General features: G+C 31.9%; 1 protein-coding gene across 1 annotated transcript; it reads left to right on the top strand.

Moving 5' to 3' along the window:
- Positions 1-5,135: 5,135 nt before the first annotated feature.
- On the top strand, positions 5,136-8,162 carry LOC132759662 (apolipoprotein L1-like). The gene is made up of 3 exons (XM_060751472.1): positions 5,136-5,542; positions 5,888-6,007; positions 6,376-8,162. The coding sequence occupies exons 1-3, from the start codon at positions 5,251-5,253 to the stop codon at positions 6,945-6,947; spliced, it is 984 nt and encodes a 327-aa protein (XP_060607455.1). The 5' UTR covers positions 5,136-5,250; the 3' UTR covers positions 6,948-8,162.
- Positions 8,163-13,293: the final 5,131 nt, after the last annotated feature.

Raw genomic sequence — 13,293 nt, 5'->3', positions numbered from 1 at the left:
ACAAAAGAAAAAAACTTAGAAGTTACTGTTACATCGAAAGGTATGGAAAGCATAACCATGAAATTCCACACAAGACGAATAATCTTTGGCTGAACTACCTGCTTAATATCTAATATTAAACTTGAATTACAAGGCCTAACATAAATTGATAAATTGAATGTGATGTGCATGTTGCATCGTTTATGTAAATTTTTCAATATAAGATATTTGTTGCAATTGTGTTTGAGGTGTCTACAAGTTATGACAATTTGCACTTTGTAAATGACTAGAATAGCCAAACAAACAACAATAGCAGGAGGAAGTATGAATACCATGACTTCGGGAATAACAATTTTTTGAATTACGTGTTTTGATACTAATTAAAACACTGACTTTGATAAATGATTTTGGACTTGGGAGGACACGTTACGCTGCAATAAATGTCACTACCTTTCTTTTTAAAATAAACAAACAATAGTGCAAAATTAGAGACGGTACCGGTGAAAAATGTGTACTTCTTTGCCACTTTGTATACTGGCAAGAGAATGGCTTTAGATTTTTTTGTTTTCTCTTTTTCCGCCGTTTTTCTGTGAAGCTTGCGTGGAATAAGCGCTAATAGTAAGAGGCGCCACGTGTCAAATTTATTTAATTACGTGTTAATTTGACATGCACTTATTTTTATCAACATGCACTTTTAGAACTTTGGGTCAGCGTTTGGGATGATTTAAAACGTACCTGGCCTGTTTCTTTATTAAGTTTTACGTTTGATTTTTTCAAAGTCGTATAATTACTGTTTAACAAAAATGATGGTAAACACGATACTGGAGAAAGTAAAAGGCTTTTGCTGTGATGTAAATAAAGTGTCGTTCTGTATATATTTCTTTATATCAAACATGTTATTGAATATTTTTTGTAATGTATTAGTTATATGAAGAATTACTGTTTACTTTAGAGACATTTGAATATTTTTATTACGGCATTAAAGTGTAGATGTCGGCCATTTACTTGCGGTTTCAGTTCTGTAAATGAACACGCGTTCTTGAAAACTTAGCTGCCATATAATAAAATTGATTGATGTAAACGTGTTTTTGTTGTTGGTTGATTTTATTTTTGTTGTTGCTTTTTGTCGTTGTTTTATTTTCTTCAAAAACTTAAGAACGTAAAACTAAAACCTTTGTATGACACTCATTGATTTTACAAACAACAAACCACTCTGATTTGTGAACCAATTAACCACAAAATGCAATATTAGACTGTTTTGTTTTTCAATGTATCACAAAAGTAAACATTTAGAGTAATATCTAGAAACATATTTCTGAATAAAAATTTTAAATAAGTAATCCAATAAGGAGTTCCTTTCTGTCATAAATTTCCAGTACAATGCTGCTCAAATAGATTACTGATAAAATTTATAAAAAAAAAATAATGTAGTCAATAATGGGGAGTCAATTTTTTAGAACAATATGCCAAGATGCCTTGTAATAAACGCAATTCTCTCAGTACTGATTTATATTCTCGATGTCTTTGTTGTGATTTTGGATTCAATGTTTTGCATGTTGTGATACCTGTTTCGCATGTGAGAGCTCAATCCGAGCTCTTTTATATTGAAACAAAGACAGTCTTCAATAAAAAGCACATTTCTTTAAATTCTTTAAATGTTTTATCATTCCGATTACATATCATTTCTCATAATTAAAACATGAACAGTTATCCTAGTTGAAGAAAGATTTATGATTTTATATCATTGTAAATATACAGGGTGACAGAACATGTGCTTTATTGAAGATAACTTTTTTTATCAAAGTGCAAAATATTTGGCAAAACGCTCAGGCTGATATACCACCTGTTAATATAAAATGGTCTACCATATGTCGTTTTAATCCAAAGGAATTTTAATGATTGATAGCATTTTGTTTCCTCTTGTTGTCTTTTTCAACATGGATATGGTTAACATTAGAGACACTCTAGTAAAAAGTAAAAACATCGAAGGATTAGGATGTCTCCTATGATAAATTGAACTAATTTCAATGACTGTTTCTTTTTTGTTTTGTGGGGTTTTTTTTGGGTTATTTTTACAATCTTTTGAAAGAGTACCTTAGAATTATATACATGTATAATATGAGAAAGTTATATGCCAGACAAATAAAAGGAAGTATCGCTACCTAGTATCTTCAGAAACTAAAAAAATACATTCTCCAGGTTGGCTACTTGCACTTTCAAATCAGAACTGCCATTTTCTTATCTAATACTTAATATATACATAATTTTATTGGTATACATGTACCTTTATGAATACACAGATAATGTTTGACGTGTTGTTTCAAAAGCAGTGTTGCACTTTAAAACAGAAATGCATGCAAGTTTATCACTGGCTGTAAATAATCAAACACATCTTTGTTTATGTGCCGTGCAATCCCCCGCAATCATAACTTTGTTGTACATGCGTGAAACGCTAATCTTCGCTTTAAATATTTCAGCTGGTGGTCTGGTAAAATAATGTATCTGTTTGTGGTTGCATTCCTGCTATGTTATCATAAGGAACTGTCTGACCGATGTTTACAAAAGATGCTTTGCATATTGCACAACTAAGAAAATGTCTGTTTTAAAACTACACTAAGACCAATAAGGCATTATATACAAATATGTATTATATAACAGCAGTCAAATTATTTGTTCATCTTTTATATTGTGACATGTTAAGTTTTCAGTATATATTTCAGCATTACAAACCCTGAATATACGAACTATGTTTCAGAAAGACATGCCCTGAATTTAATAGTGATGTTTCATAATGACATCTATTGATTTCAAAGGTGTGGACAATCACCGAATTTGCAATCCCGTCAAACGTCCAAATGTACATGTGTGTGCCTATGTTGTAAAACATCCGACTTGGAATACTTTCGGAATAATTTAAAGACCGATGTATATTTAGTTTATTTTTAATGATGTTATAAATGTCATAATGTAATATATCAACAGAGAAGAAAAGAAACATCTTCTTGATCTATCTTTCTGGTGCATTATTAAAGAAAGAGGTATCTCACATACAGTAACATTGTATTAATGAATATTTATGAATATTTATGTTCCACTCCAAAGTTACGTAAGCGCTCCTCGGAAGTAAGTCCTATTGTAAACACTGCCTATTTCACTGAACACGATTCCGTATTGACCTTGTATTGCCTAACTTTATGAGGGCGCTTTACCTTATTTCGTTGATTACATATGAGAAGTGATTACTTCCCTTGTCGTCGATGGATACTGACAGCTCTTTATCAAGATGGTGTCGTCGTAGTCATTATCGATGTTATTTTCACGCTAAACTATCTTGTAAAATTAAGAAAAGAGCCAGGAAAAGGCAAAGACTCAAGTTATATCAAACTATGTTTTCGTGATTCCATCTAACATCTTAAAATTGCATTGGTCTGCTTTTAGGAAAAGGAAAATAAATGTTGTGACATCAATATTTCAATCACTGTTATGGCATTTAAGATTTTAGTAGGGTTGACCAAAGAATTCAATGTTTCACTGTTTCCTTGTGTTAGTATTATCAGTGTCATTATAAATCATTTCGTTAAAGGTTTTGATAATGTGTTAAAATTTTATCGTTTGGTATAGACACTCGGTAACAAAGGGGAAACACAGATAAACTCAGTAACCCGGGCTTTGCTACATGGAGTTTAGTCCCTTTTATTTCGAAAATTATTCCTCTATTAAATAGTTAACAAAATTTTGTAAACCGACAAAAAGAAAGTTCCCACAAGGTAACTTGAAAGCAGATATGCAACCCTTGTTTTGCTTCCGTTGAGGTGAAACAGACATTGTAGCCTACCCATGCAATATGAGTTTTATCAAGTTAACATAAGAACATATATTCTCAAATCAAATCTTATTTTTCTCTTCACAAAGAAAATAAAGGTAAACAATTTGGAGATTTTGTGATAACAAAGTTAATAATAGTTGTTTTTATACTCATATTACTTTTGTTTGTTTGTTTGTTTCATTTTACGCCTTTTCCCAACAGTATTTCAGTCATATAGGCGGGTAGTTTCCTAACCATCGTTCCTGGTGAGTTACACCAGTACTAGACTACCTTCCTCCGCGCTAAAATACCAAAGCATCTCCCGGGGATCGAACCCACGCCAGAGAGGTAACTGGATTAGAAGTCATCGACTCTTACCCCTCGACAACGGAGGCGGTTATAACTACAGTCATAATCAGCAAAGTAATAGAAAGAGCACCGAAACACGAGGCTATCTGATTTGTACGAGGGGGCGTAGCCCCCGAGTATTAATCAGATTGCCGAGTGTTTTTGGTGTTCTTTCTCTTTTGTATCATAGTCAAACATAAAAGCACGTTCCCTGTTGTCACAATATGAAACCCCGGCAAAAATGAACCAATGAACGAACATCTGAATATGACATTTCTGTCGCTTTCTCTTTCTCTGCCGTCACAATATGTAAACCCCAGCAAAAATGAGCCAATCAATGGGCATGCTCTGGAGTGCGGGTAACTAATACCCGCACTCCAGTTAACGCACTGTGCATGTATATGTATACGATTTAACCCTGACACATTTTCAACAGAAATGTCTCCAAACTATGATACAATTGTACTTATAGTAATAATCAGAAGGGAGCAGATAGTGATAACAGGTGGGAACGCTTATTTATAGATTTGATAACAATCAAATATTGCCTAGCAAAGGTAAAAAAACATTTTTGTTGAAGAATTTCTCACTGAAGGGCAATACGTTTCATTTTCGTAAAAAGTAAGCAAATAAATCAAATGACGGCTTTTATACGATATTTTTTACAATATTTTAAAGTAGAACTTTAATTCATGGACAGAAGTAACTGTGTGGATTAAATTTTAACTTTACAATAACAGGAAATTTCTGTCAAGGTTTTGTATCAATATGAAGTGCTAGTCTATTGATGTCTGTCCTGCAAATGACATGCTTTGCTGAAATTTATTGCATAATCTTAATGATTTTGATATATTAGACAATTCAACAGCATAAGAATTGGTCTTTTTTGTCCCTTTATTTAAACAGTTTTACTATGGAAAAAAACATTCCATATCATTATGTCCTACCCACGCTTTCCACTTCAAAGCAATCGAGCAATAATCGAGAAAACATAAATAAGATGTAAAAAGGTGTGCAATCTTAAACAGCTTCAAGAGTTTATAAGAAAGCTCGCAATATTGTTATACACTCTTCAGTTGTGACAATACAAAATTGCAACAATACACAAAATAATAGATATGAGCTCTCCGATCGGTGCGATGAAAGTCACTATATTGGATGGAAATGAATCTCCCGGAGATGCAAGTATTGTATACAAGGAATATATTAAAGAAAATTCTAGTACTAAAGTAACAAGTAAATTTGTTAAACAAAGTCGAGGATATGGCGGTCAACAAAAAGAAACGGAGAAAATAACGAGGGAAACTTTGAAAGAAATGCGAGATGACATTGTCTTATGGATTAAAGATACCAAAGAAAGTATTAAGTGTCTCCGAGAACTGGCTGACGAAATCGAAGACCTGTTTAAAAGTTGGTTCATTTCTAAATCATTGTGATCTGCCTGTAAATATATTTTATGTAAACATTATAAGACAAATAAAAAAGGCTCGTAATATGCAGTATGCATTGATAAATAAGTTGATGGTTATATTTCATTGTTATATAAAAGTGCATTCTTAACGATATTGCATGTTGTATCAAACAAAATACAGCACTCGAAATGAAAAATAAAACATTTAACAACACAATTAAGCATGAGTTTAAGCTTGTTTTGTTTCAAAAAATAAAAATGTAAAAGATAATGCACACATCTATGGATTCACATTCTATACGTTCTACATTTCGTAGCTGTTATGTCCATGTATCTTCTTTCAGAAACGTCCAAGGCTAAAATAGGAGGTTCTGCAGCTTCTATTGCTGGTGGAGTTGTAGCTATTGTTGGCTTTGGTCTCTCTTTTGTCACGTTCGGCACATCACTGATTTTAACCATTGCAGGTAAATAATTCATCAATATTCATATGTTTGATATCAAATAACAAAACGATTGGTTTTGTAAAAAGAGACAACAACCAGTGGCTAGTTTACGTATCTTATCAGTGTACCTACATATTATTTGCACTGTCAGCGTATGCAGCAAGTGATGTTCCATTAACAATCATTATTTCATCCAATTTTATCTTTGTCTTCATTTCCAGATTCAACAAAGGCAATTTATTGTCCATATTGCACTCATGCAGCCTCGTTTTCATTCATTTCAGTCGAAAATATCTAAATGCATTTCATATTTCAATCTTTTGAGAGTCAAAAACCCATATCATTTTTTAGATGTAAAATCTTTTATTTACTTTAACATATACATGTAGGTGGGGTAGTCGCAGGAGCAGGCGGTGTGACAACAGGTGCTGCGTCTGTTGTAAACCTTGTTAAGTCGTCAACTAAAACCAAAGCTGCGGAAGAGGCTATAAAAAAGTATAACGAGCAATCAGACAAAATAAAAATGAAATGTATCGAACTTTCGCAAGGCACTGAAGACATTGATAGAACAATACCGGAATGGGTACGCTTTTGGGGGAAACTTACACAGGGATGTGCATCTACAGCTGTGAACGCTAGCTGGTCTGTTGTCGGGAAAACCATCATTAACAGTTTGAAGCTTTCGGGAAGTTTAGCGGGAGATGCATCTAACGCTGGCAAGACGTTATTCCGTGTTGCAGGAACGGCTGCACGTGGTGCTCATATCGCTGGTGGTGTGGTCGGAATACTTTTACTTCCGATTGACTTGCACACTCTTGTCACCTCTGCTGTAGATGTTGGAAAAGGAAAGATTCCCGACTCTGCTAAAGCAATAAGGGAGGTAGCTGATAAGATGGAAAAGGGATGTCCTACTATAGAGGAAGTTGATGAAATGACTAAACGTACAATAAATCGACTTTAAAAGCATATCGAAGACGATTTCTACAAAAACTACGTTCCTGCATGTCTAAAATGTTTACATTTTTGTTAATTCAAATCTAAACTCTAACTATCTGTGCATTAAAATGACCAAATACTTATAGACGTGTAATCAAGCTTAACAACCCAATTATGTATGAAAATTACAATATGCAAAGTAGGCGTTATTATCTAATTTAATGAGTTTAACTATTAAACCATATCTGCCATGTGACAGTTTATTGATATTTGTGAAAGATGATTTCCGTTCGGGGGTATATTATTATGTTTAGCCACATCTCCTTTCGTTGAAGTAGTTAGAAACATTATTCGGATGAAAAACAGATCCTAATTAATGCTATAATGCTAACATTAGTAGATCTGAACTTGAGTCTTATTGTTAGAAACAATCATCTATCTAATTATGCTTTTCTCAAACAGTAAATTTAATGCATTATTTTTAATAGATTGGCTTTGAAATGCTGCATTACATTTCTTATACGAGAACCTTGCCCAAAGTCAAATAAATTCTTAACTTTTACTAAATAACGATTTATACATTTAGTATTGTAGTTGCAATGCCAACTGTAAAGAGTTAGATCAGATTTCGTGCGGTGTTAATAGGTCGTGCTTAGATAAGGATTTAAAAATTATTATCCTAAAACTGTCAATTTTCCGATTTGGCTAGCTTCAAGGCATACACATTTACAAAGTATGCATGAATTGTTATTCCTTTCAAAATTATTTTCTAGCAACATAATGCAGTTTCACTCCTAGATCAGCATGTGTGTGAGGCATATGTCATGTTTGTGCTACTTCTTTGTACATGTATCATTGAAATTACCTGCTTTAAAATCTGGCATATATGCATAACAAATGTGTCTCGACCCTTTATCAGTGTTATCCGGGGTGGTCTGGTTGTATTACGCTTGCTTTGGAATAGGATTCGCCTTACACTGTATATATGTATGCGGACAATCTTAATATCCTTAAACAGAGTCATGCTTTACTCCATTTAGGCCGTGTGAAACTACCAGGGCAGAATATTTCTGTAGAGCCATAACATGAGCAGCGGTCGTGTTCTTTTAGTATCAAAATGATTATGTGTAACATGTATATTATAGAGGTCAGTGAAACGATATGAAATAAGTTGTAAAAAATATTACATAACAAATAATTTTCATATTTAAGTTAAACGTTTTTTTACTTGTGATGCTTTTTAGTATATCTCTTCTTGCTTGACATGTATGTTTGTAGTTATAGATTTAATAATCAGAATAAAAGATCTTATTCTAAGTTTTTTTATTATTTTGACCAACGTAATGATAAAAGGAAACTATTGAATGAGTAGTTTTTATGTAATTTATCTAAATTACTGATGTTTATTTTCGCCGGTTTTTTGCAGATATTATGGCTCATAAAAACATACAAATGCTCATAATAAACAATATAACTGAAATCCATTGTTAAAAGAGTACTTCACCAGGTGCAAATTATTTATAATGCGATGCTGTTCAATAGTCTGGACGAAATAAAACGCACAAAGATTTATATGACAAACAAAATTGTGTGCAAATATAATATTTATTTATTAAAAATGAGCGCGACACATTTATGAGCTTGTTTATCCTGAGCATTGTTTAAAGTTTTAATTCCATGTATCAGCGACTTAAAATGTCAGTTGGAAATCAGCTTAGTCCGGGCATGATAATAATAATTATAGTCTTAATTCCTATTATCTCATGCAATTATACTTTAATATACGACATTGTGCCAATTTTGTTATTTCTATTCTAATAATTTTATGATTTTTTTACGCTACCTTCATTAAATAAAGAGAAGACGACATTTTAATCATTATTTGTTTAATAAATAGTTGTCATATCTAAGTGATTTTATTCTTAAAAAATAGCGAATTTACTCCTTACCTTTAGGTTTCATTCAATTTCTTTAGGACAAGCTAATTTTCTAGGCACAATATTTCTTTGACGATGCAGGTTTTTTTAACACTTTAGATTTATACTTAGTCCAGTAGTCCCATATTTCTATACTAATGTCTCCGATATTCTTTCTATTTAAGTGTACAGATAAATTACAAATGATTTCTAAATATAAATACTATGTTATGATGCAAATCTGACAAAATAGGTGAAAGCAAGTGAACTGCTACACATTTTTTCCATTTCTAGAGTTACAAACATCCTTGAATTAAGAATTTGGAACATACTAAATGACTGTTACTTAATAAGGGCTTCCAGGATGATATTCTCAATAAAAAGTTAGTGCATTATTGCACAGCCAAATCACTGAATACCTGTTTAAAGAATAAAACTTGTAGATTCTAATGTTAAATGTTAAAGGTTGTACTGCCTGGATGTCACCCCTGGTAATTACACTTAAAAGCAATGGCGACATAAGAATTTGCGCAGACATGAGGTAAGCAAATACAGCAGTAGAACATGGTGCATTTACGAATAACTAGAAGAACTTAGTGAAGCCAAATCCTTCACTAAACTAGATGTTAACATGCGGTATCATCAGATAGATCTCGATCAAAATCAAGGGAAAAAAACATTTGTCACAAACGATGGAATACATGTATATCGTGTCGACGACTTATATTTAGAATGTCCTGTGCTTCAGAAGTATACCAACGCATAATACAACATACACTTCGAGAGATACCGAACTGCAAAACTATTTTGTATGATATATAAGTATATGGCACAACAAACGAACAACGTGACTCCACGCTGCCTAAAGTTGTACAACGCCTAAGAGACAAAAACCTAACGCTGAACAAAAATGGATTCTGCAAGACAACTATCACATTTAGTTGTCATACCCTCCCTACAAATGGACTGATACCACATGATAAAAAATAAAGACAAAAAAAAAAGAAAAAAAAATTTGACAAATATAAATCTTTCTTACAACTTTAAATTTGCTGCTCAAATTCTTTCCAAATGATTCAATAATTTCGGAACCTGTAAGAAAATTAACAAGAAAAGATTTTCCATTTGACTAGAAAGAAAAACAAGAATTACAAATCAAAAACTGCTAGTCAACATTTCCAAGTCAACACACAAACCTCCAGCAAAGAAAGAATGTCTTGAAAGAATGTTATTTAGGCTACAAAATTACAAATCCACTATTGAATTTTCAATCAAGAGCATTAAGCCCTGCTTACATCATTCCACGGTCAAAATCTAGTCAAGAAGAACGTGAGGTATCAAATATCAGATAGATTACATGCATAATGTATTTGGAAAGTCTTGGCCAATGGCTATGACCTTAGATCAAATTGATAGAAAGTACTTTCAAAACAAATTCATTCAAGGACTTGTCAAGTGCATTCAACATGATAAATGGCCGAACCATGAGAATTTCAAGATTTTCTAAAAATTAATAAATAAACTTTTAGTCCATATTAATATTGAAACAGCGCATTGTAATACCATAGGGACTAAGGCCAAAGGTATTGCAATTAACGAGAAACACACAAAAGAATATTGAAAACAAAGAAAAAAATTCATTTGCCTGGAATAGACCAGCATGATGATTTTCGATCAACAGGACAATCAGAAACAAATTACTGATCTTAAATAAAAAGAGAAAAAAAGGTTAGAAAAGGACTCAGAAATAAACAAATACGCGAACAGACGTGCAAATATTCGCAGAACAACATATAAACTTGGACAGAAAGTGCTTACTTAATATGGAATAATGAGATATACGTGCATTGTAATTGGATAAACGAAAATCAAGGGAATCTGAAAGCATGACACAATATATGATGATTTGAGAAGGCATATCACTCAGATCAGTCCATTTAATCAACCATTTACTGTCAGATAGATTCTCAATTAAAACAAACTGACCATACAAATTGACTACTAAGAACATAAATGACGTGTTACTTTAGATTAAATAGCAATATAGCAACTTATCATTCAAAGTTCGAAAAAATATTCAGATAAATCAGTGTAACATTTTTTCTTAGACAGTTTACAACGTTTTTAAATTATATTGCTCTGGAAACTTTCTGCGTCTTAGATAAATGAAAACTATGCCAGTTTATGTTAATGATTTTGTTTTCGTTTCGGGGATTTTAAGTTCATAGACTATTCATATATATAGTATTTGCAAGTTGTTCTTCTAAGAAAAAATGATTGTAATTCTTCTCCGATGTAATAGTCTCGGTTATTGGTCAAATACGATTAGTCACTAGTTGATAAGCCCTGCCTAAATTCTTTCTAGTATCATTTATAGATTTAAAAACCGAAAGCGGCGTTACTTAATATCTCATCTCTACCCATTTTGCCTAGCAACTTAAATATAGCAGACATTACAGAACCTTTCAAAATAACTTTGGTATTTCAAATAAGATAATTTTTGTTCCTAAGATTTCTGTCATTCACTCCTAAATGTGATACATCTTCTTTTTCTATTAAAACCACAAAAAGTTGTTTATAGAATGAAACATCATTGTATACAGTTTGTATTTAACTTTCGGTTATGTGTACACAAATTGTAGCATACTTATGTATTGTGAGTTTTAATTAACATGATAAAAATCCATATCAAATCTGACTTTTATCACTAAAGAAATATAGTTCAAAGTTTTAAAGATTCTGTAAAGTCCTATACATTTACATGGCTCCTTTTAAATTGATATTACAACAACATATAAATGTTTTCTTTAATCATTATCAGCAGATTAAACCCGTATAATAATTAATCAGAGGGAGAGCAGATAGAAATAACGGAGGGTAATGTTTATTCATATCTGCAAATCAAAATGATCAAATGTTGCCCATCAAAGCTAAGCAAATAAAAATGTTGCCGGTAGGGTTTTATTGGACCTGTTTCATGTCAGACTTTTTTATTGAAAGGGCTGTACATTAAATGCCTGGATGTTATTTTTGTTATAACTAAAGAATAAATCAAATAACAGGTTTTTTACGATTTTATGTTCTTGTGGTATTTTTAAGTAGAACTATGATTTATGGACACATTTCTCTGCGGGATGAATTGTCACATTACAGTAAAAGGAAAAGTTTAACAGTTTTTGAAGAGGTAATCTATTTATATCTGTCGAGCACAAAGACAGTGTTAGTCACAAAGATATTGCTTAATCTTAAATGATCTTGATATATAACATAACGCACAATTTATCAGCTATAAATCTCTATTTTCTATTTATTTGCACATGTTTTAGAAGATTTTAATAATCAGGATTAAAGATTAAAAATTAATTATATGTGTCTTTATTCTTTAAATCTTTGACCAAATGAAGGATGGCTGAAAACTGTTGAACGAGTATTTTGCTTTTTAACAACTCATTTTGATTTCTGTGGTTGATATTGTACTATTTGCAGATATCGGGGCTCATAAAAACCATCCAAACGCTCAAAATAAACAATATAGCTGAATTCCAATGTTGAGGTAGCACTTCACCAGGTGCAAAATATTTATGATGTGTTCTTGTTCATTAATCTAGACGAACAATGCCGCAAAGCTTTATATAACAATAAAAATTATGTGCATGTTTTACATTTACAATGTATTTATATGAAAAAAAAGTCAGCACGACACATTTACGATTTTTTACTGAGCACTATCTGACGTTTTAAATCTTTTAAAATGTCAATTGCAAATATATCTTAGTCCGTGCATTATAATGTGAAGACCAATACCAATGTATCTTGTTTATTGTTTTTTTTTTTTCAATAATACTTAGATAAACGAGATTGTACCAGTCTTGATATTTCTGTTCTACTAATTTAAAGTGACATTATGCTTCTTTTTCATTTCCTTGTTGAGTTGAATCGACTGAATATTTGAAAAGACTGACTGTTATAAAGGTGGTTGGCCAATAATTGATATTGGAAAATGTTTAGGATAAAATATCAATATGCCTAAAATATAAAAAGACTGTCCCACTCTTTCTATAAATTGATCGTATGCATATTTAAAGAAATGTCATTGGGCTACGTGAGTTATTCATCGTCAATGCAAAGAAAATTTAAAAATAAAAGGAATTAAGGGAAATATAAACTTATTTTGACTTTCATCTGTTCAGTCACTATATGTCCTTTGATGGGCATAATTCCACTGTAATAAAAATGAACGCCAGTCTATGTGATAATGAAAGAACTGAACAAATAATGCTTAAAATGTCGTCTATCTTTGTGATATAATTCTACTGATTAGCGAATCTATCCTTTACCATTACATTTCATTCCTTATTTAGGTCAACCTAATTTTCCAGACAAAATATTTCTTTGTGTGTGTATTTGAGTTATACCCAAATGTGCGAGTCCTCAAGCAGAGTCTTTTAGTTTTAA

This window comes from Ruditapes philippinarum, unplaced genomic scaffold (genome assembly GCF_026571515.1).
Source record: "Ruditapes philippinarum isolate M1 unplaced genomic scaffold, ASM2657151v2 ctg1151_1_1_1_1, whole genome shotgun sequence".
In the NCBI taxonomy this organism is placed as follows: Eukaryota; Metazoa; Mollusca; class Bivalvia; order Venerida; family Veneridae; genus Ruditapes; species Ruditapes philippinarum.
Note: the sequence above shows the minus strand (reverse complement) of the source record. Positions and strands in the feature narration are given on the sequence as shown.

Coding starts and splice junctions, on each gene's coding strand:
- LOC132759662 (XM_060751472.1), top strand. CDS start 5,251: ATGAGCTCTCCGATCGGTGCGATGAAAGTCACTATATTGGATGGAAAT. Junction 5,543..5,887: donor AATCGAAGACCTGTTTAAAA/GTTGGTTCATTT, acceptor ATCTTCTTTCAG/AAACGTCCAAGGCTAAAATA. Junction 6,008..6,375: donor ACTGATTTTAACCATTGCAG/GTAAATAATTCA, acceptor ATATACATGTAG/GTGGGGTAGTCGCAGGAGCA.